This window comes from Protomyctophum parallelum (genome assembly GCF_964188405.1).
Source record: "Protomyctophum parallelum genome assembly, chromosome: 20".
Lineage (NCBI taxonomy): Eukaryota > Metazoa > Chordata > Actinopteri > Myctophiformes > Myctophidae > Protomyctophum > Protomyctophum parallelum.
Window position 1 is genome coordinate 6,328,262 of NC_139718.1, and position 24,284 is coordinate 6,352,545.

Below are 24,284 nucleotides of genomic sequence, written 5' to 3' on the forward strand. Positions count from 1 at the left end.
TTTCATTTAGTTTTAGTCATAGTCTGTTGAATAGTTTTCATTTAGTTTAAGTCATAGTCTCTTGAATGGTTTTCATTTATGTTTTCATTTAGTTTTAGTCATAGTCTGTTGAATAGTTTTCATTTAGTTTAAGTCATAGTCTCTTGAATGGTTTTCATTTATGTTTTCATTTAGTTTTAGTCATAGTCTGTTGAATAGTTTTCATTTAGTTTAAGTCATAGTCTCTTGAATGGTTTTCATTTATTTTTAGTCATATAGTCTCTTGAATAGTTTTCATTTAGTTTTAGTCATACTCTCTTGTTGATGATAGTTTTCATCAGACAGTGTGACCTTGTGGTTAGAGTGTCCGCCCTGAGTCTGGGAGGTCGGGGTTCGATCCCCGGCCGGGTCATACCAAAGACTGTAAAAATGGGACCCAATGCCTCCCTGCTTGGCACTCAGCATCAATGGGTTGGTTCAAATCAACTAATGATCCCCCCCCCCCCCCCCCCCCCCACACACACACACACACACACACACACACACACACACACACCCGCCAGGCCAAGTTATTTGGTTTCATATTTTCCTACCGTGAATGGCCGAAACGCAAAAAAAAAAAAAAAAAAAGTAAAAAAAATAAGTGAAAATAAATAAATAAATAAATAATAACATGCACACGTTCACATTTCACCTTATCCTGTTTTACCCTTAACTTGACACCGACCGCCACCAAACCCCATCTAACCACTTTAAACCTGCCGTCCCTGTATAATTATGTCGAGCATGTCAAAAACTGTCACACGTTGTAGAAGTCCCTCCAAGCCCTTTGGCTGGTTGGCCATGGAGTCCCTCTGGCTCCATAATAGCTATACGCATATTATGAAAATTACATGTCACAATCAAATCACTGCGATTAACAATAATTATAGAACATACATAAGTGACAGGCCTAAGTGGTTTTAAAGGGTTAAAGCCATTCCTTCTCCAGAAGGAAAGGCGTGAACGAGTGTCCAGGGGTGTTGAATGAAGGGACATATTTAGCCCATAGTTATGACACATGGCAGGGAGTGTTAGAGGGGCAGCTGGGCTGGAATCCTGTAAGAGGATAGCAGATCTACAAGCTCGCAACGCGCGTCGAGAGCTTATAGATCAGCTATTTTCGGGGCGCACTCTTGATGTAATGACATTGATTTCAGAGTGGAGATGCGATGTAAACGACATTGATTTCCAAAGCAATTCTCCTGAATGCTGCATGCCTTAATTCCGGCATGCCCATTTGTCCATATTTGCATTTATTTCACCGTGTAGTAAATGGTGCATTCGTGGTCTGGAGAGGGCGGTTGTTTTACAGACGGGTAAAAGGGCAGGGGCTGAAGCCCCCCTTTGATGTCGGTGGTGGCTCAGGGGTAGAGTGCCTGGATGGAAACCGTAAGGTTGCCAGTTCGAACCCGGACTCCCCCAGAGTTACTGTCGAAGTGTCCTTGAGCAAGACACTGAACCCCTAATTGCTCCCAATGTGCTAGTTGGTGCCTTGCATGGTTTCCGCTGCCATCGGTGTGTATGAATGTGTGTGTGAATGGGTGAATGTAATGCACAATCTATGTAAAGCGCCTTGGATAAAGGCGCTATATAAATGCACCATTTACCATTTTGATGTCGGAGTCGTTGAAGTCGACTCGTACGATTAGTCGCACACATCACCGCAGTGAAATTTGTTCTCTGCATTGGACCCATCTCTCGGAGCGGTGAGCCGCAGCCGTGCGCCGGCCGGCCGCACTCGGGAATCATTAGTTGATTTGAACCAACCCAATCCAACCGATTGATGGTGAGTGCCAAGCAGGGAGGGATTGGGTCCCATTCTTACAGTCTTTGGTATGACCCGGCCGGGGATCGAACCCCCCGACCTCCCAGTTTTCAGGGCGGACACTCTAACCACAAGGCCACCACTATATACTGTCTGGGCCACCGTTGCAGCCGACCATTTTCCAAAGCACAATTTATTTATTTTTTTGATTTGATTTGTATCAGCGTGTTACAAAGAAAAAAAATAACATCCTCACAATGTGAGGAAATTAAGCAATTCATTGATGGGGGATATCGTCTTGCTTTGAAATTAATACTCGCATTATGTTGACTGTGTGAGTGGGAAATGGTAGATCGGCGTGTGTGTGTGTGTGTGTGTGTGTGAGCGTGTGCGACGTGTGTGTGTGATGTGTGTGGCAAGCTGTGAACACAAAAAGCTGGCAGCAGAGAGAGAGAGAGAGAGAGGCGGGCGAGGCAGTCGGGGGGCGAGCAGAGCGTGCATGGAGCCACGAGGAGCAGAGAATGTCCAAGACGAGTGCCGAGGCAATAAACAGATCTCTCTCTCTCTCTCTCTCTCTCTCTCTCCGAGCTAATTCCCCCCCTCCCCCCTTCCCCCCCTCCGATGGAAGTCTTCTTCCACGACACTATCTCTCCTCATCTAATCCCCCCCCTACCCCCCCTACCATTTATATCGCCTCATCCGTTTTCCTTTAAATCAAATTGTGTCAGCACATTCGATACGTCTCCTTTTTTTAAGCTCCCATTTCTTTGTAAAAAAAAAGCTCGCCGTTGGCTTTTTGTGCGCCCGTCGCCGATTCGCTGACTGCGACGGTTATTTTTGTGCCGTGTCATTTTATAATTTTTTATAATTTTCTTTGTGTGTGTCTGTGGATGTCATCAAAGTGGAGTCACCCCCCCAACATAGAGATCTTAACCCATTTTGACCTGAGATCAGATTCTAAAAATGTCTTCTACATTCTGACAGTTTTCTGAAAAAGCCTATGTTTCTATGTCGGTGGTTCTTCGATTTTTCTAAAATAGCAGACCTACAAGCTCGTAGCGCGCCACTCGCTACGAGCTTGTAGATCTGCTATTTTTCAATAGCTAAAGCATAACATGATGCTAACACCAAAAGGGGTTCCCGCCGAAATTGGGTTAAAAACAGCTCCACTGAAGGTCATGTTCAGTCAAAACTGTATATTCATTCAAATTCAGTGTCATTTTTCTCACTGAATGAAACGCATTCTTTGGAAAATATATACGGTGTGTGTGTGTATGTATATATATATATATATATATATATATATATATATATACATACACACACACACCGTATATATTTTCCAATATATATATATATATATATATATATATATATATATATATCTGCTGTCGGGAGGAAACCTCATACTGTATCTCCAAAATGTTCATTTTTCAGGAAATGCAAAATATATATCTTTGAGGAAATTAAGAAAACCTTAAATTGGTGTTGTGACTTTAGATATTATTGTCAATGACTTCCATGAGAGGGGGAGAGCTGGTGGAGTTAGTTGCTTTAGCAGACAGTTTGAGGGTCCAATGGAGTTAAGAGGTTTTGTCCAAAGCACTTTTTACTACTTTCCATTGGTTCAATCAATATATTCGAAACAACACACAGACGTGTGTGTGGCGTGGCGTGGGTGTTCAATAGCACTGATTTATGAAACAACACACAGACGTAAAGGGTGTTCAATAGCACTGATTTATGCAACAACACACAGACGTAAAGGGTGTTCAATAGCACTGATTTATGCAACAACACACAGACGTAAAGGGTGTTCAATAGCACTGATTTATGGAACAACACATAGACGTAAAGGGTGTTCAATAGCACTGATTTATGAAACAACACACAGACGTAAAGGGTGTTCAATAGCACTGATTTATGTAGCCTGACCTAAGCAGAGACATTTCTGGCCTAGATGGGAGGGTCGCGCCTCAGAAAAGCGCGCACCCTGATTGGATCTCATCGATCTGTCCGTCACCCCCGGCCCCTCCTCTCCCCCCTAGTGCAGCGCTACGTCACATCATTTAGAGCGACGCCCACCCGGAAGGGTTGACTCCCACTTTTAGACTGGTTCAGCCCACGGCTTTTTCCAGGCTTTCATCTTTCGCGCAGACGAAATGAAAGCCTGGGTATCGAGGCTATGATTTATGAAACAACACACAGACGTAAAGGGTGTTCAATAGCACTGATTTATGCAACAACACACAGACGTAAAGGGTGTTCAATAGCACTGATTTATGGAACAACACATAGACGTAAAGGGTGTTCAATAGCACTGATTTATGAAACAACACACAGACGTAAAGGGTGTTCAATAGCACTGATTTATGTAGCCTGACCTAAGCAGAGACATTTCTGGCCTAGATGGGAGGGTCGCGCCTCAGAAAAGCGCGCACCCTGATTGGATCTCATCGATCTGTCCGTCACCCCCGGCCCCTCCTCTCCCCCCTAGTGCAGCGCTACGTCACATCATTTAGAGCGACGCCCACCCGGAAGGGTTGACTCCCACTTTTAGACTGGTTCAGCCCACGGCTTTTTCCAGGCTTTCATCTTTCGCGCAGACGAAATGAAAGCCTGGGTATCGAGGCTATGATTTATGAAACAACACACAGACGTAAAGGGTGTTCAATAGCACTGATTTATGAAACAACACACAGACGTAAAGGGTGTTCAATAGCACTGATTTATGGAACAACACACAGACGTAAAGGGTGTTCAATAGCACTGATTTATGAAAAAACACACAGACGTAAAGGGTGTTCAATAGCACTGATTTATGGAACAACACACAGACGTAAAGGGTGTTCAATAGCACTGATTTATGAAACAACACACAGACGTAAAGGGTGTTCAATAGCACTGATTTATGAAACAACACACAGACGTAAAGGGTGTTCAATTGCACTGATTTATGAAACAACACACAGACGTAAAGGGTGTTCAATAGGACTGATTTATGGAACAACACACAGACGTAAAGGGTGTTCAATAGCACTGATTTATGAAACAACACACAGACGTAAAGGGTGTCCAATAGCACTGATTTATGAAACAACACACAGACGTAAAGGGTGTTCAATAGCACTGATTTATGAAACAACACACAGACGTAAAGGGTGTTCAATTGCACTGATTCATGCAACAACACACAGACGTAAAGGGTGTTCAATAGCACTGATTTATGAAACAACACACAGACGTAAAGGGTGTTCAATAGCACTGATTTATGAAACAACACACAGACGTAAAGGGTGTTCAATAGCACTGATTTATGAAACAACACACAGACGTAAAGGGTGTTCAATAGCACTGATTTATTAAACAACACACAGACGTAAAGGGTGTTCAATAGCACTGATTTATGAAACAACACACAGACGTAAAGGGTGTTCAATAGCACTGATTTATGAAACAACACACAGACGTAAAGGGTGTTCAATAGCACTGATTTATTAAACAACACACAGACGTAAAGGGTGTTCAATAGCACTGATTTATTAAACAACACACAGACGTAAAGGGTGTTCAATAGCACTGATTCATGAAACAACACACAGACGTAAAGGGTGTTCAATAGCACTGATTTATGAAACAACACACAGACGTAAAGGGTGTTCAATAGCACTGATTTATGAAACAACACACAGACGTAAAGGGTGTTCAATAGCACTGATTTATGAAACAACACACAGACGTAAAGGGTGTTCAATAGCACTGATTTATGAAACAACACACAGACGTAAAGGGTGTTCAATAGCACTGATTTATGAAACAACACACAGACGTAAAGGGTGTTCAATAGCACTGATTTATGAAACAACACACAGACGTAAAGGGTGTTCAATAGCACTGATTCATGAAACAACACACAGACGTAAAGGGTGTTCAATAGCACTGATTTATTAAACAACACACAGACGTAAAGGGTGTTCAATAGCACTGATTTATGGAACAACACACAGACGTAAAGGGTGTTCAATAGCACTGATTTATGAAACAACACACAGACGTAAAGGGTGTTCAATAGCACTGATTTATGGAACAACACACAGACGTAAAGGGTGTTCAATAGCACTGATTTATGGAACAACACACAGACGTAAAGGGTGTTCAATAGCACTGATTTATGAAACAACACACAGACGTAAAGGGTGTTCAATAGCACTGATTTATGGAACAACACACAGACGTAAAGGGTGTTCAATAGCACTGATTTATGGAACAACACACAGACGTAAAGGGTGTTCAATAGCACTGATTTATGAAACAACACACAGACGTAAAGGGTGTTCAATAGCACTGATTTATGAAACAACACACAGACGTAAAGGGTGTTCAATAGCACTGATTTATGGAACAACACACAGACGTAAAGGGTGTTCAATAGCACTGATTTATGGAACAACACACAGACGTAAAGGGTGTTCAATAGCACTGATTTATGAAACAACACACAGACGTAAAGGGTGTTCAATAGCACTGATTTATGAAACAACACACAGACGTAAAGGGTGTTCAATAGCACTGATTTATGAAACAACACACAGACGTAAAGGGTGTTCAATAGCACTGATTTATGAAACAACACACAGACGTAAAGGGTGTTCAATAGCACTGATTTATGAAACAACACACAGACGTAAAGGGTGTTCAATAGCACTGATTTATGAAACAACACACAGACGTAAAGGGTGTTCAATAGCACTGATTTATGGAACAACACACAGACGTAAAGGGTGTTCAATAGCACTGATTTATGAAACAACACACAGACGTAAAGGGTGTTCAATAGCACTGATTTATGAAACAACACACAGACGTAAAGGGTGTTCAATAGCACTGATTTATGAAACAACACACAGACGTAAAGGGTGTTCAATAGCACTGATTTATGAAACAACACACAGACGTAAAGGGTGTTCAATAGCACTGATTTATGAAACAACACACAGACGTAAAGGGTGTTCAATAGCACTGATTTATGCCAAAATAACCTAAAAAAGGAGTTATGAGGTTTCCTCCCGACAGCAACGATATATATTTTTTCTTACATTTGTTATCCCACAATTTTTGTAAGCCATTTTTCACATTGCTGCTATTCCATATTTAAACAGTTTTCAGCAATGATATAACATTGTTTTCGGTGGGCATATAGACCTTGTTGAGCTGGCCACTTTGAAAGTAGCTCTCGAGTAAAAAAAAAAAAAGTGTGTGCACCTCCTGCTCTACACACACACACACCATGAGGAAGCGCTATTCAACATATTAGGATCGGAAACTCATTCCCTGCCAGAGCAAATACAAAAACGTAATCCACCCTCTGCCAGCGTTTGCGGGGTGTGACGATGGTCAGCTTGGGAGGATCTTCCACCCATCTCCAGTATAATATGCCTCGGGGCGCGCGAGCACACTTTATTCTTGCATTGATTGTTTATCTGAGTTTGGGGATGTTTTTTTTGCATGCCTTTCTGTCTACCTCAAGCTGGCATTGGAACGGCGGTGGTGGGCACGGCAGACCCTGTCAGACCCTGGCCGCCCCTTAAATCAGAGATTTGTCTCCGCTCTGCCTTTCCAGGGTCTGACAGGGATTCATTATGGTGGCATCAATCAATGCCTGCCAAAATTACATTTTAGCCGACTAAATCAACTGTAGATTTAGTCGACTAAAACTATAGACTAAACACTAAAACATTCCCGGGTGACTAAAATGTGACTAAAACTAACTGAAAATTATTCAAGAGACTTAATTTCTGCCAAAAACAACACACGCGCTTGATGAGGACACCGCACGACGCAGCAGGTGTCGAGAGAGACAGAGAGAGAGACTTTACCAGAGCCTTAGATATAGACAGAGTTACGCAAACTGCGTTCACTTCATGGGGCTTCAGTCCAATGGCGCCTCTCCTACATAGACTTCTATTGAGCATGCTGGGGTCCTGGACCGGAAGTATACAGGCAGAAATGCATTGGACCCAGGCGGCAACAGCTCAGCTTTAATGATCTTAAATCATTTTTTTTTTTTTTTTTGTAGTAATAGTAAAACATAAACATTAAAGAGACTTTAGTTGTCACTGTATACAATACTTTAAAACAGTTGTCATGTTGCACACATGCTTAAACATTGCTCTTATTTGCTCGTTGAAAACGATGTATTTCGACGGCCATTTTAAGCAGTGGCTAAACAACAGCCAGTCAGTCCCGTGATCACGCATTACTCTCAGTCCACCATAGAGTTGGCCTATACCCACTTACTTACTTCATATCTTTCTCTTTTTACTGTTTGAAATGCATTATGTACGCCAGGGGTGCCCACTCTTTTTTTACATGAGAGCTACTTTCAAAAGGACCAGCTCAACAAGATCTACTCACTGAAAACATTATAATACCATTGCTGAAAATGGCTTTCGAATGCGCAGCGCTGGCATTACATTTAAGACAAATGGAATGGGAAAGGGGAGAAATGGAATAGTTTTTTTTTTGTATTTCATTTGTAATCTACCGACATTTGTGCACGATTTTGTAACCCAGTTTTCTTTTCACCCAGTGCCAATTATCTAATGTAATCCTGGGCGCTACACTTCCTCTGCCAACCTGGGGGGGGGGCAGCGGACTGACCTCATGCCTCCTTCTATGCATGAGGAGTCCAAGCTGCTTCTTTTCACCTGACAGAGGGGAATTTCCCCGGCCAGACGTAGCGCGTGGAAGGAACAGATTATTCCAACCAGTTCCTTTCCCCTCCATCAGGCGCCCCGGCTGGCCACGGGGAGGTAGTTTAGAGACCAGGATTACGGCATGTTTTTGTGAGGGTATCTACCCTATAGGGGACACGGGGAGAACAAACTCCACACAGAAAGGCCCTTTCGCCAACCCCCGCCTCGGGTATGGGCACTGATGACGCGGAGGAGGGAACACGGCGCCAGTGCCCACAGCGTCCCCAGCGGGAATCGAACCCAGGACCTTCTACGCAGCAACACTCTTGAAAACAAAGTATTGCATTATGGGTTTGAGCTGACAGGCCCTTTTTTATGTCAGTCAATCAATCAAGTCAACTTAAGTCAAGTGGCAGATGCCAAAAGTTGTTTTTATATTTAAATTCAATATTCTTTAGGGGCATGTCATGTGTTCTATACCTGCACAGCCTTTATGATCTACTGGTAGATCGCAATCAACCTTTTGGCCACCCCTCAGTGGCGTGCACAGACATTTAGAGGGGCAGGTGCTCAAGTGAAAAAAGGGCACCTTGAGCAGCGCATTTTGGGACGGGAACCCATTTTGGTGCTTTAGCTATTGAAAAATAGCAGATCTACAAGCTCATAGCGCGCCACCGAGTGGCGCGCTACGAGCTTGTAGGTCTGCTATTTTTTTTTTATCGAAGAACCACTGACAGAAACATAGCTTTAGATTGTGGGGGCCTAAATAATATAGTAGAAGCGTTTTTTTATCAAGATTTGATCAATGTCACCGCATGGTCCACACACTACAAATTAAGATTCTTTTTTTTTTTTTTTTTTTTTAAGAGCACATTGCCAAAGGTGTCTATCTGTGCACGCCACTGGCACCCCTGATGTACGCTGTGTCCTCTCACGTCTTGTTATGTCAGTTTTTGTTTAGTGTTCAATGTCCCGAGGACTACCGGTGGAAAATGCCATCTCTGCTAAATCCGGTATATTTACGCTACTTTTTTTTGTATTGTTCATTATACTCAGTCAAAATACTGTGACTATACATTTGCCTGAGGGACTGCCATTGGATTTTTAGAAATGTTTCGTTTTTTTTCATGTCATATTAAAGCAGGGCATCTATAGCTTCAAAGATGTTCAGTTTGACCCACCAGTTTAGGAGATATGGCTGAGAGAGTAATGTCTTGCAGAGAAACAGCGAGTTGAGAAAACAGGCTTGAAAGGTTCACTTCTGTGGTCTCTAACTATAGCTACATGTTTAAGCATTTATTTCATATTTACATGTCGATTTCAGCTCTGACACTTATTTCAGACATGCTCTAGTATATGAAAAGGTTTTCTTCCTGCTCTGGTGAAAAGCTGGATTTTGCGCGATGGCATGAGTCTCTCAGTCAAATCTGGTCACATTTAATAAAGTAAAGTGACGTAAATCTGGTGACATCCAGTGTTCTCCTCTGTGTTCTACCGGAGAGGGGAGGATGAGGGAGGAGTGTGGGTGGGGCATGCCGGAAAATCATTAATCCGCCACCTCTAGACCAGCAATCACACTGGCATGCTAACGTCAAGGTGTAACTGATGTCACACATGACTGTCGTCGACCGTTCTCCAAGTGCTGTGTGACTTTTTGAAGCCGTGTGGATGTATGTCCAGAGCCTTATATAGACAGAGTTACGCAAGCTGCGTTCACTTCATGGGGCTTCGGTCCAATGGCGGCTCTCCTACATAGACCTCTATAGAGCATCGAAGTCTGACGTCACTTTCAGTAGAGGGCGTCAGTCCCCAGGTTCATGTATGTTTTTAGTTGCATTGAAATCGCCATAGGAGGATTTTTAGATTGCTTCATATAAGAACTGTGTTTGAAAAATAAACATGTAATCCCGGTCGCTTCACTCATATGGATATGAAGAATCAACTGACTGAGAGAAAACGCTAATGTTACTGCTACTGAATTAGTTACATTTTCGCTAGAAGCAGACTGTATCATATATGAGTGACTGACTGTTGCAAACGATACAGAGACACCTCCCTGACAATAACGCAGAGACAGCTTGTTTATTTTTGGACCACAACGCTTATAGTAGACGATATTAAGATCACCCCATGTTATTCTCCATAGAGAAATTACTTCCGCGAACCAGGGGAATCGAAGGGATGAGCAAGTTACGTCAGGACTTCGGTGCTCTATAGAGCGTGGGGACAACCAACTGGGACAAGTCCCGGACCGGAAGTATAGGCAGAAATGCATTGGACTCACAGGGCAACAGCCCAGCTTTAATAATCTTAAATCCCTTTATTTTAGATTGTTTTGTAGTAATATAGTACAACATAAACATTAAAGAGACTTTAGTTGTTACTGTACAATACATTAAAACAGTTGTCATGTTGCACACATGCTTAAAATTGCTCTTATTTGCGCCACCCCTCGTTGAAAACAATGTTATTTCCAACTCCAGTTTGTCTCAGTTCAGGCTGCATGAACAAACAGCACTCGAGCGCTCGGTTTCTGCCCCCCTCAATGTCATAACTCTTCTATTAGATGGCTCTGAATGTGTCTGTCTGAATGTTTGTGAGTTGGAGCAGCATTCCGTGCTGGTCTCCAGCAGTTACGGCCCGTTTGGCCCAGCCAGGCGATGACTTTGGTATCGCAACGAAAACACCTTTTTCATATCATGTTTTTGAGCCGACCTTTTGCCTTGCTAGGCGTTTGTCTGAATGTGTCTGAACGGATATGCCGTAGGGAGATCTCCCAAACCCTCCCTCATGTTTGTGAGTGTTGGAGCTATACCATTCTGTGCTGGTCTCCAGCAGTTACGGCCCGTTTCGCCCGGCCGTGTGATGACTATAGCATCGCAAAAAAAACACATTTTTCATATCATGTTTTTGAGCCGACCTTTTGCCTTGCGGAGCGTTGTGGAGCTTGTAGATCAGCTATACTTTCAAAACGTTTTTTCTTTCCTATATTATTGGACAACGATTGATTTAATTGTTGTTGTTACTTTTGATGCAGTATAATGTATTTATTTTTCTTTCTTTTGTTCGTTTTTGTTTTTGGGGCTATTCAAAAGGTTATCTTAAAAGTCTTTAAATTGTCACTCTGGTGTCCTCTGGGACGCCCCCAAAATCAGGTTGAGAAGCACTGATTTTTTTTGCCGTGGTTCTATGACCCCCAGGGGTCCTTGAGGGAGTTCCAGGGGGTCCACTGCAGCTAAATGACAGTTGGAACCATATGGACCCTTATGGATCTGTAACTCTGAGATTGAGATTAGTTCATTTGGTTCCATTTGTACACTCTCAGATAAAAATTTACATTGCTTTTACAATATCAATCAGGGGTCCCAGAGATAGAATTGCCATTAAATGGGGGTCCGTATAGACTAATGCATGTCAAACTGGGGGTCCTTGAAATTAAACGGGTTTGCTAGTCTTCAAATGGGGGGGGGGGGGGGGTCCGCGGACTAATTCGTGTCAATTTGGGGGTCCTTGACATGAAAAAGTTTGGGAACCACTGCAATAGATGATATATGTTACTAGCAACGTTTCCCGGGCTGTACGTATAAATATACACACTTTGTGCCTCTTTCTCCCGTGCAATGCAGGGTAAGTCCAGGAAGCTGTCTCGTATACAGATATAAACCTGGAAAGGGTGCACTCAGTGGAGTTCTCTCTGCATACTTGAGGCCCGAGAGATGATACAAGAAAAGGAGTTTCAAAAAATCTTCAGGGATTGGGATGTTCTCTCTGCCTCAGCATTCACAAAAAAAAAGAAATAGGTCAGAAAGAACTTGTCGGCGGATTTCAAAACTCTTTAGGGGGTTGGGATCCTTTGGTATAGCCGGAAGGCATGAAGGAAATAACCGTGGGGCAGGTGGGAAAAAAAAATAGAGCGAGCGAGTGTGATAGGGGGAGAGCACATTGCTCATTGGAGGATGAGGGGTGAGACGTTCAGGCAAAGATCAGCCTCGGGCGGATTTAAACCCAGGCCAGCTCTGGGAAGGCCTTACGTTGGCCTTACGTTGGCCGCTTCTCGCCATGTTTCTTCGTGAAGTCCTCGGCGTTCTTAAAGAACTTCTTGCGGTCCTTGGTGAACTCGTCCGCCAGGTCTGGCCTCAGAGGGTGGTCGGGCTCCGGCTCGTTCACCATGGTGATGAGGGCCTGGAGCACCTGCTCCACCCGGGTCGCCGGCTTCCAGTTCTCCGTGTTGATCACGGGCAGGCAGACCTGCCCCTTCTCGTCCACGTTCGGGTGATAGATCTTGGTCTTGAACATGATCTTGGGAGGCTTGAAAGGGTATTCTTCGGGGAAGCTTATTTCAATCTTGAAGGCTCCCTTGTCGTAAGGCTTGTTGTCGGGCACGATGAGCCCTTGCCACGACAATATGTTTGATTCGTCGACTTGGATGTTACGGAAGTTTGTCATCGCGGAGTTACGGAGGTCCATGAGCTCCTTGGTAAGCCTTCTGATCGCCGCCATCTCGTCAAATTAGAAATGGAAATAATCCCTCTCTGAGCTCTGACACTGCGTATAGCCAGCCTTTATGCAGACCGCCTCCATCATCAAAATACGACATCACTCTTGTCCAAATATGGAGTTCCACACAGCTTCGGATATGGCATCCAACAGAGCTGGCCTCCAACTGCTCTGGTCACAAATATCTGATGTCATATGGTACTGGTAGGCTACCTGAGCACCATATTCGGGCATGCCTGCACCACAGAACTCCATAATAGGACCGATGGGCATAAAAGAGAAAATGGCGTCAAAAGTGATTATGAAATTCAAACCAAATCACACGACCGTTGGGCTTATACTGTATCAACAAGAGTGCAACGATGACGCTACAGTATCTGCTGGAGCCCTCATTCGATGTCAGTTCAACTATGCTTGTGCTTTAATGGTTCACTAACACCTCAATGTCACTAAAACTAAACTGCAGACGTCTGAACTAGTAAGACTACTTCTAGGCCTCTCCCCCACGAGGACCCTCCTTCTCCCAGCTCACTTTGCTATAGTCCGGCTTGGCTCTTAAGCTACAGAAGACAGAGTGTGACATCTCGGGGTCCGTGCGCTTTTCCGACCAGCCAATTGACTGTATTCAGACCGTAGCCATCTTGCCAGAAAGGTGCTACCTAGGTGCTACTTCTCATAGACAGCCCATTCATCCAAACAGAAAGGTCCTCTCTAATTATCTTAAACAATGTCGAAATCACCAACATTCCAGCTGTAGGGAAAGCTTGAATTATCCTTTTTCTATCTGCAAAGTGTTTGTTTAATAGAAATCCACCGTAGACATTTTATGAGCTACTTCCCGTCAAGAAATTCCTTGCATGTGTTGGAGTTTGGGAGTGCTCGTTGACTATCACTCAACGGCCCACGCGTACCACTTGTTTTGAATGTGCACATAGTGCAGCAGGCAGCAGGAGGTTGCTTTATTGATAACAAGCGCTTCCATACTCTGATACTTAGAAAAGAATCATCTGCAAGGAATTTATTGACAGGAAGTAGCTCATAAAATGTCTACGGTGGATTTTCATGAAACAAACACTGTACAGATTACCATCAAACCTTTTTGTTTGATGGCTGTGTTCTTCCCCCCTCCCCCCATCAAACAAAAATGTTTGGTCGAACCATGTGACTTCCATTGGAAATGCATTGGGGCGGCCATTAAACACGGACAAGACACAACGGACAAGACACACGGACAAGACACACGGACAAGACAGCTGTCTCAATAGTGTGAATGAGGCCTGTCTGTCTGTCTGTCTGTGTGTGTGTGCGTGCGTGCGTTGCTTGCGTGCTGTGACTGACTGACTAAATTCATTCATTTATTCATAGTAACTTAGTAAGGGGGGCAGCCCGGTGGTAAGAGATGGTGAGAGTTCATACCGCATACATGAGTTTATATTATATATTCCTTCCCAGAGCCGGCCTGGGTTTCAATCTGCCCGAGGCTGATCTTTGCCTGAATGTTGAGAGCTCTCTCTCTCTCTCTCTCTCTCTCTCTCTCTCTCTCTCTCTCTCTCCCTAGAGGTCGTTAGGCAGAGAGTAGTCATGATGCCTCGGAGGGCGAGCCAATTTGCTCGTCCCTTTAGGCTTCAGGTCAGGGCGTCTGTCATCATGGCGCTGGCATCATTCACTTACATCTGAGTATACTGTATACTCCCCCCCCCCCCCCCCCCCCCCCCCCCCAACGGGTCATGTCCGACACGCAACATCAGGAAATGACATTATCTGAATCTGGAGAGCCGTGATGGATGGATGGTACAGTGGCTACTGTATGTGGGGAATAGTGTATATAGTGTATAGCTATTTTTATCCAAAAGTGCGTCTCTAACACTCTCTGTACGTCCCTGAGTCCTGAAGAGTCTCAGGTCTCTGTGATTGTACGCAGAAAACACAGTTTAACCATTAGTCCCCTCAGAGGTTGTATGGTTTAGTTAAGGATAAGTCCTATATAATGAGCAGAAAACACAGTTTAACCATTAGTCCCCTCAGATGTTCTCTGGTTTAGTTAAGGATAAGTCCTATAGAATGAGCAGCAAACACAGTTTAACCATTAGTCCCCTCAGATGTTCTCTGGTTTAGTTAAGGATAAGTCCTATAGAATGAGCAGCAAACACAGTTTAACCATTAGTCCCCTCAGAGGTTCTCTGGTTTAGTTAAGGATAAGTCCTATAGAATGAGCAGCAAACACAGTTTAACCATTAGTCCCCTCAGAGGTTGTATGGTTTAGTTAAGGATAAGTCCTATAGAATGAGCAGAAAACACAGTTTAACCATTAGTCCCCTCAGAGGTTGTATGGTTTAGTTAAGGATAAGTCCTATAGAATGAGCAGCAAACACAGTTTAACCATTAGTCCCCTCAGAGGTTGTATGGTTTAGTTAAGGATAAGTCCTATAGAATGAGCAGCAAACACAGTTTAACCATTAGTCCCCTCAGAGGTTCTCTGGTTTAGTTAAGGATAAGTCCTATAGAATGAGCAGCAAACACAGTTTAACCATTAGTCCCCTCAGAGGTTCTCTGGTTTAGTTAAGGATAAGTCCTATATAATGAGCAGCAAACACAGTTTAACCATTAGTCCCCTCAGAGGTTGTATGGTTTAGTTAAGGATAAGTCCTATATAATGAGCAGAAAACACAGTTTAACCATTAGTCCCCTCAGAGGTTCTCTGGTTTAGTTAAGGATAAGTCCTATAGAATGAGCAGCAAACACAGTTTAACCATTAGTCCCCTCAGAGGTTGTATGGTTTAGTTAAGGATAAGTCCTATAGAATGAGCAGCAAACACAGTTTAACCATTAGTCCCCTCAGAGGTTGTATGGTTTAGTTAAGGATAAGTCATATATAGAATGAGCAGCAAACACAGTTTAACCATTAGTCCCCTCAGAGGTTGTATGGTTTAGTTAAGGATAAGTCCTATAGAATGAGCAGCAAACACAGTTTAACCATTAGTCCCCTCAGAGGTTGTATGGTTTAGTTAAGGATAAGTCCTATAGAATGAGCAGCAAACACAGTTTAACCATTAGTCCCCTCAGAGGTTCTATGGTTTAGTTAAGGATAAGTCATATATAGAATGAGCAGCAAACACAGTTTAACCATTAGTCCCCTCAGAGGTTCTATGGTTTAGTTAAGGATAAGTCCTATAGAATGAGCAGCAAACACAGTTTAACCATTAGGCCCCTCAGAGGTTGTATGGTTTAGTTAAGGATAAGTCCTATAGAATGAGCAGCAAACACAGTTTAACCATTAGTCCCCTCAGAGGTTCTATGGTTTAGTTAAGGATAAGTCATATATAGAATGAGCAGCAAACACAGTTTAACCATTAGTCCCCTCAGAGGGACGCTGCTATTTTCGAAAAATCGGGAAAATGTGGCGCAAATCATTGAATATATATATATATATATATATATATATATATATATATATTATTTCAGAGTGAACGTTTTTAACTCATATCTTTGCTTCGGGAATCGTCCCCCGGTCTAAATGGGTGAATACTACTACTACTACTGTGGCTGTTTTCACTACCTTTGTGCGACGCTCTTATGCAGGCCTTTACAAGGAAGTATAGGACATACATTTATGAAACAAACATCAAACAAAGTTGAAAATATGGAGATATACAGTAGGAGCTCAGACGATGGATCAGGAGAGTGATGGACGGATACGCAGAGAGATGGACACGCAGACGGACGAACGGACAGCACTGCAGCTGACCAGAGGGGAAGGAAAGGGAACAAGTAAAGAGAAAGAAGACGAGGCTATCCGAGGACGGTGGTGGACCGACGGAGTTGAGAGAGGCGAAATGTGTGGGAGGAGGGGAGGGGGAGGGGAGGGGGAGGGGAGAGGAGAGGAGAGGAGAGGAGAGGAGAGGAGGGGAGAGGAGAGGAGAGGAGAGGAGAGGAGAGGAGAGGAGAGGAGAGGAGAGGAGAGGAGAGGAGAGAGGGGGCGGTGGAGAGGAGGATTTGGAGTGTACAACTCTGTGTAGCAGGCAGAAGGCGGACAGGGTGGGAGGCATGGGGCCTGGAGTTGGAGGATATGGCCAGAGAGAGAGAGAGAGACTACAGAGACTAGAGAGTGAGAGAGAGAGAGAGACTCCGAGGAGGACGAGGGTCCACAGTTGGACCGCAGCCTGGAGCCAGTTGGATCTCGACAATCCCTGAGAACGTGCCTGAGAGGATATGATGGCCACAGGCCACAGTCCTCCCTCCAGGGCGAGAGAGGGAAAGAAGTGCAGAAGACAATGAGAGAGAGAGAGAGAGAGAGAGAGAGAGAGAGAGAGAGAGAGAGAGAGAGAGATGGTGGGGGGAGGGGGCCTATAGTAACATGGCCGACGGATTAAAAATATTCATTGAGCGACGACCGAGCGCGGCTTTAGCGTGGGAGCGGGAACAGGAGTGCGAGTGCAGGCGTCGACGAAGCGCTCGTATCAAAGGGAATAGAATACAGCTCTATATAATATATATATATATATATATATATATATATATATATATACGAGCATCTTGTTCGAGCCTCCACTTTTCTCCGGTCCACTTGAAACTGCTCAACTTTCCTGCGGGGCTAATTCACGGAATTCACCGAACCGCAAGAGAACAACTTGAAGAGGAGCGCTCGATTCAGCGAGATGTTTTTTACGACCACCGCGTCGCCAGGCATCCATGCTGTGCGCGTGCGTGCGTACGGCTTGTGAGTGCGTGTGCGTGTGCGCGCGTACTCTCCGGGGTTTGGCTGGAGTCGCTGTAGACTATATCGTAAACAACGTTTCGACACTGAGGGTCTGAGGCAGAGAATGTTGTTTGGCAGCGCTGCTGACTGAGTCACTGAGCACATCTGTGAGAGAACTGCAGCTTGGTCAATCACGAGCCGGAAAAAGCAACACAGTCGCCTTTACTTCCAACTGTCAACAACAGCAGTGGGTTGGCGATAACGGCACTGGTCAGCATAGTGTGAGCCGCCGTGCACGTAGTATTGTATATTATGGCCCGAGCTCCTGAACGCTTGGCTTCAAGGAGGATTCTTTAAATCATGACAGTTTTCTGAAAACCCCATGTTTTCTTTTCTATATATGAGTGGTTCTCAAACTATTTCATGTCAAGGACCGCCAGAATTATCTGTATTTGGCTGCAGACCTCCCCATCTGAACACCCACCAGAAGAAAAGATTTGAGTTAAAAACGTTGAAATCTGAAATAATATATATTCAAAGATATATAGCAAATATATAGCAGATCTACAAGCTCGTAGCTATGAGCTTGTAGATATGCTATTTTTCAATAGCTAAAGTATAACATAATCCTTAACCCATTTAGGCCTGACGTCGAAATAATAAAAAAAAGTCTTCTGAAAGAATATATGTTCAAAGATTTGTGCCGCATTTTCACGATTTTTCAAAAATAGCAGACCTACAAGCTCGTAGCGCGCCACTCGGTGGCGCGCTATGAGCTTGTAGATCTGATATTTTTCAATAGTTAAAACACCAAAAGGGGTTTCCGTACAGAATGGGTAAAATAATGAAAAGAAACCTATCAATACAAACTATGAAGTTAACAAACAGTACATTGGTTACTTCATAATTGTAATAGTTTGAGTTTAATTACATTTAGTTTGGTTGCATGGAAATTGGCCCCAAAACCATAATCTGTAAATAGCTGCTGGCCCCGTCGGGCCGGTCCCCAAACACAGACCTCTAGAAGTCAGACTTCAAGGGAAAAGAGCAGTTTCTCAGGCCAACATTTATAGTCTCCCATGAGGCTCTTCTGAAGAATTCAGTAATAATCAAATATTGGCCATCATCTACAGCATGTCATAAAACCATGGCTACGGTCCTCACCATTTAAAATAATACTTTGCTTTGATCAGCTGTGCCGGGCAGCAGGCAGCTTCTCCTGGTTTCCCAAATGGCCATGTGAACCAACCGATAATCCACGCTGGAAATTAAGGCTCATTTTGAAACAATGTCCAAATTGCTTGAGGTCATTAATATAGAGGGTTTTGTGCATTTTGTTGATTTCGTCGACTAATACTATGACAACAAATGCTCGCCGACTAAAACCAAGACTAAATATATTGACAATTTGGTCAAACAAATAAAAACTAGACTAAAATGTTAGGAAGTGACTATAGTGGACACTCAGAAAGCAAGACACTAGTGTTAAAATCCAGGAAAAGCTGTGTTGTCTGTATTTAAAGGAATGCCACATGTGCACTGTGCACACTCACATCAATGGAAACATGAAATAGATAGCTTATTTATTTGTCTCTAATCCAACTGAACTCCAGAGATCATAATAGGCCTGTACTTCATGTAAGACTGTTTGGTTTTGTATGTGCGTGCGTGCGTGCGTGCGTGCGTGCGTGTGCGCTGTGCAGTGCGTGTGCACGTGCATATATTGTGTGTGTGTGTGTGTGTGTGCATGGAGGGGGTACAGACAGAAGAGGTGCAGATCTGCTATTTTCACCGTTTAAAAATAAACTTTTAACATGTTTTGCATGGAACTGACAATCCCCAAAATAGAGACTTCAGAGGTTCAAAGTGGTTAAATGTGCTCTAGATTAAAGGCAGGAGTGATATTTTTGGGTCAAACCTTTTTTGTTGTTGAAAATATTCCAGTTCCAATGTTGTCTGCTCTCTCCTGATTGGATACAATCGGTGTCCCAATTTTGAAAATTCGAGATGCTCGGATAATCGGTGACCGGACGATATTATATTCACTCCAAAATGACTCCATCGGTGATCGGCAATTTACCCAATCTGGAGAAACTGATCTTTTACACAGTGTGGTACAACAGCTGCACAGTGTCTGATCGGAAGGCCCTGCAACGGGTAGTAAAAACGGCCCAGTACATCATTGAGGATCTACAGCGCCAAAGATGTCTGCCTAGGGCGAGAGGCATCCTGAAAGACCCCTCTCACCCAAACCACAGACTCTTTGAGATGTCTGCATAGGGCGAGAGGCATCCTGAAAGACCACAGTGTTTGTGTGTTAGGCTGCACAACAGTGACACTATTTTCGTGCTCGGGCACAGCCAGCCAGCCAGCCAGCCAGCCAGCCAGCCTGCAGCCAGCCAGCCAGCCAGCCAGGGACAGACGCACATAGCTCCTTAATGAAGTGGTCGCACCACTTAAAACAAAAACAAGACAGAGCTGTATTGTATTCCCTCTGTGTCGACATGTCCCTGAACCAGCTCGATTAAATGTTATTATAATAACCTATTTTAGTTCTAACTGCCGCCGTCATAATAGGATTAGGCTACAATTTGGTTTTATTGAGTAGACTCCAGGAGGGAGAATTGTCTTGAATAATTCCCCACAACAAATTGTGCCTATTAACCCATTCTGAACGGGAACCCCTTTTGGTGTTAGCATTATGTTATGCTTTATAGCTATTGAAAAATAGCAGATCTACAAGCTCATAGCGCGCTACGAGCTTGTAGATCTGCTATTTTTGAAAAATCGAAGAACGACTTGACATTTTTAGAATCTGATCTCAGGTCAGAATGGGTTAAAACGCCGCCGGAGCTCCGCTATGGAAAGACATGCCGTCATGAATGATGTTTGGCCAGTTACCCACAGGAATAAGGAATCATCGTTTCCCCTGGTTTGAGGATATAGAATGATATGATCAAACGAGACAAAGTACACCAGACGTGGGAGCTACAGTATAGTAGTATTGCCAATATCCGCTTTCATATAGTGTCACAGACAGTGTTGTGTTTTTCAAGTGTTTCCATTAAATCAGTCTCTCTTTGAAACAGCCATTTGAACACCTTATTATGCCACACACTGCTGAGGAAAAAGACTAAAGACTATAAGGGCTCCATTTTCGTCCCCGCTTTAAACCCATTATCCCTAAACTTCTTTGTCTTTTTTTAATGCTGTATTTTGAATCATTTGAAGCATTTTCGAATAGTTCAACTAGCCGATCTACATTGCCATGTTGTAGGGCTGACCTCGATTAGTCGACTAATCGATCGGAACGGGTCTCAGTCGACTGACCACCTCTTAGTCGATTTTTTTCTTGAATCGCACAGTGCACTGGCCTGATAGATAGACTCCAGAATCTCAATCTCACCTGCTGTGCTCAATCTGGCTAATGACAAGCCTCTCAGTTGTTAAAAAAAAAAAAAAAGGGGGGTGGTTTCTGGAGTCTATCAGGCGCACTGTGCGATTCAAGTCACAGGCAGTGGCACATTGCCACACAGGCAGACACACTCCACATGCACATTGGAGATTTGAACAGTCAGAATGTTCAAATGTGTTTATGTCCCCCACAGACCTAGTGGAATACTACAATATTTTTGTATATTTTTGTAAATATTGTATTTTTATATACAATTTTTTGGGGCAAAAAAAAATATTTTTTTTATTTTTTTTTGCTCAGTCGACTATTAGTCGACTAACAGCAAATGTATTCATCTATCAGTCGGCTATACAATTGATAAATTTTTTGTATTGGCTAATTGAATCATTGTTTTGGGCACAGACAGGCACGCCTCCCAGGTCTAGGCTTTAATTATGGACAGGTGTGGGGGGGAAATTATGCACCTACGTGGAGACACGGTTTGTACCAGCAGCACAGAGAAAATGTCATGGTTATTTTATGCACTTCTACCTGCATGTGGACATTGGAAGTATTCATGCCTGCGTATAAGCCTCCAACAACAGAATGGTTGCATCAGTGAGTTTGTCAGCGATTTGTTTGAAAGCTGACAAACAACACTTTTACAACAGTAAAAAAAAAACAATCCATTTGAAGAGGACTCTGGGGGAACTCATGGGCATCGTGGTGACTCACAACGACAATTAATTTGAAAAGGCCCTACGGGTCGAGGATTGGAGTGGATATAAGTGGACACGCAGCACGCAGCCTCATCAAGAGCCCATGGTATGTAACCAATCACTGAAAAGGCTGTACAGGAAAACAGAAAATAACTAGAAAAAGTGCCCTTCTGGGCACAGGTCTCCACCAGGATAGGAATGTAGGACATTGCAGCTTGCCTTCATCTGGTGGTTGGATAAAAGGGCAACAAAAGTAAATCAGGATGGAGTCTGAGAAATCTGAAAGACCGGTTTCGTTGAATGGCTCTAGAGAGACTGTGTACCACTTTGCGCGATGTTTGGACAAAATCTGTAGGTGTACTGTGCAAAAACTTGTTTTGCACAAAGCGGCCTCCTGGTGGCGCTATAACAGGCCGTTCTGGAAAGTTTGGGGCAGAGGTTCATCGTTGGCATCCAGGGAGTGTGTGTGCAAAATTTGGCATCGACTGGGTTAACGGTGCCGGAGATTAGCTGCTCACGGACACACACACGGACGGACACACGGACGGACGGACGGACACACGGACGTACGGACGGAGTGCAAAACATACTCTCCCCCCATGCCTTCGGCCTGGTGGAGACAACTACTGGAGTTATTTTATATCCGTGTGTCACTCACTGCTACCTTTTATTGGTGACACGTTGCTGACAATTGCTGCACTGCAGCCGTCCATTGTTGTATTATTGATGCTTTGTCACTGTCTGACTTTTATTGGTGACACAAACGCCTGTTTTGCACTGCTATTTTTGCTTTATTTTTTATATTTTTATGGAGGGACAGACACAGAGATGGGCAGTATTTGAAATACATGTATTTGAAATACGTATTTGAAATACTTTTTTGTATTTTGTAATTTGTATTTCGCTGAGATGGAAGAAATGAGATGTATTTTGTATTTAAATACATTTTTTGACCCAGTATTTGTATTATGTATCAAAATACATTTTCAATATATTTTGCCCATCAGAGATGGGCAGTATTTGAAATACATGTATTTGAAATACGTATTTGAAATACTTTTTTGTATTTTGTAATTTGTATTTCGATGGGGATGGGAGATGTATTTTGTATTTTGTATTCAGATACATTTTTTGACCCAGTATTTGTATTTTGTATCAAAATACATTTTCAATGTATTTTGCCCATCTCTGTAGGCTGGCAGGAAATGGGGAGAGAGATGGGGGGGGGGGGGGCATGCAGTAAAGGCCGTCGGGATCGGGAGTCGAACCCGCGGCACACTGCCTGGACCGCTGAGCCACGGCCCAGGCCCCATTGTAACTTCTAACTCCATTTTAACCATGATAGATTCTTCAGAAACACCCGTCCTTTTTTCTGGTGACTGATATTGTCCTTCTAATACGTGAGGGGGCCGTGTTTTTTTCATTTAATGTTTTCATTTATTTTTAATAATTATTTTAGATTTATTTGTTTGAAGTTACAATGGGTTTGTATAGGAAGAGGGCGGGGCAGCTAAAATCAATATCAAATATCTAAACACTGAATCGGGCGACTTACACACTTTTAAAGTGAAATATACCTTTAAAACGGCACAGTACTGCATAAATAAATAGAATGTCTTGTTCCGCCTGTGAAACCTTCTAGAGAAACTTTTTTTTTTTCCCCCTCTCTCAACTTATAATCACAGCTGCAGACAATTTAAAACGAAACGAGAGATCAAACATTGTGTAATGTCCTCTGTGTTTAACCACTTAAACCCTATATATACTTAGCTGACCCTGGGGTCCCCCAGGGGTTTACACACACACACACACACACACACACACACACACACACACACACACACACACACACACACACACACACACACACACACACACACACACACACACACACACACACACATACACACACACACACACACACATACACACACACACACAGTTTACTCCTTTTTCTTACCTCCTTTACACCAAATATGTTTTGACGAAAACAGCGGAAAAAAAATCACAGAATGTTCTCCCCATAATAGGGAAAATACAGATACAATAAATACTACTACATTATGTGCAAAGTCTCTGTGCGTGCATGCTCTCGTGCGCGTCTATCGACAACCGTCCGACCAATCGACTTCAAACTCGCTTGCGCATCCATCGCTGAGAACCCAGTGTTGGGTCTGATCTAGCCTCGGTACCAGGCTTTCATTTTTGTTGGTGCAAAAATGTAAAGCCTGGAGGAACGCATTGGCCGCTCTGGTCTAAAAGTGGGAGTCAACCCTTCCGGGTGGGCGTCGCTCCAAATGATGTGACGTAGCGCTGCACTAGGGGGGAGAGGAGGGGCCAGGGGTGACGGACAGATCGATGAGATCCAATCAGGGCGTGCGCAAATCTGAGCCGCGACCCGCCCCTCTAGACCAGAAAGCTAACACTTTAGCTCAGGCTAGGTCTGATCAGACTATCAGAGTCGTATCTATAGATGAGAGAGTTATACGACAAGTTC

At 43.5% G+C, this 24,284-nt stretch overlaps 1 protein-coding gene across 1 annotated transcript; it reads right to left on the reverse strand.

Annotated features, from left to right (window-relative positions):
• Positions 1-12,519: 12,519 nt before the first annotated feature.
• Positions 12,520-12,981, reverse strand: LOC310877929 (ubiquitin-conjugating enzyme E2 L3-like; the record flags this gene model as incomplete). The annotated part of the gene is made up of 1 exon (XM_083791935.1): positions 12,520-12,981. The coding sequence occupies one exon, from the start codon at positions 12,979-12,981 to the stop codon at positions 12,520-12,522; it is 462 nt and encodes a 153-aa protein (XP_083648061.1).
• Positions 12,982-24,284: the final 11,303 nt, after the last annotated feature.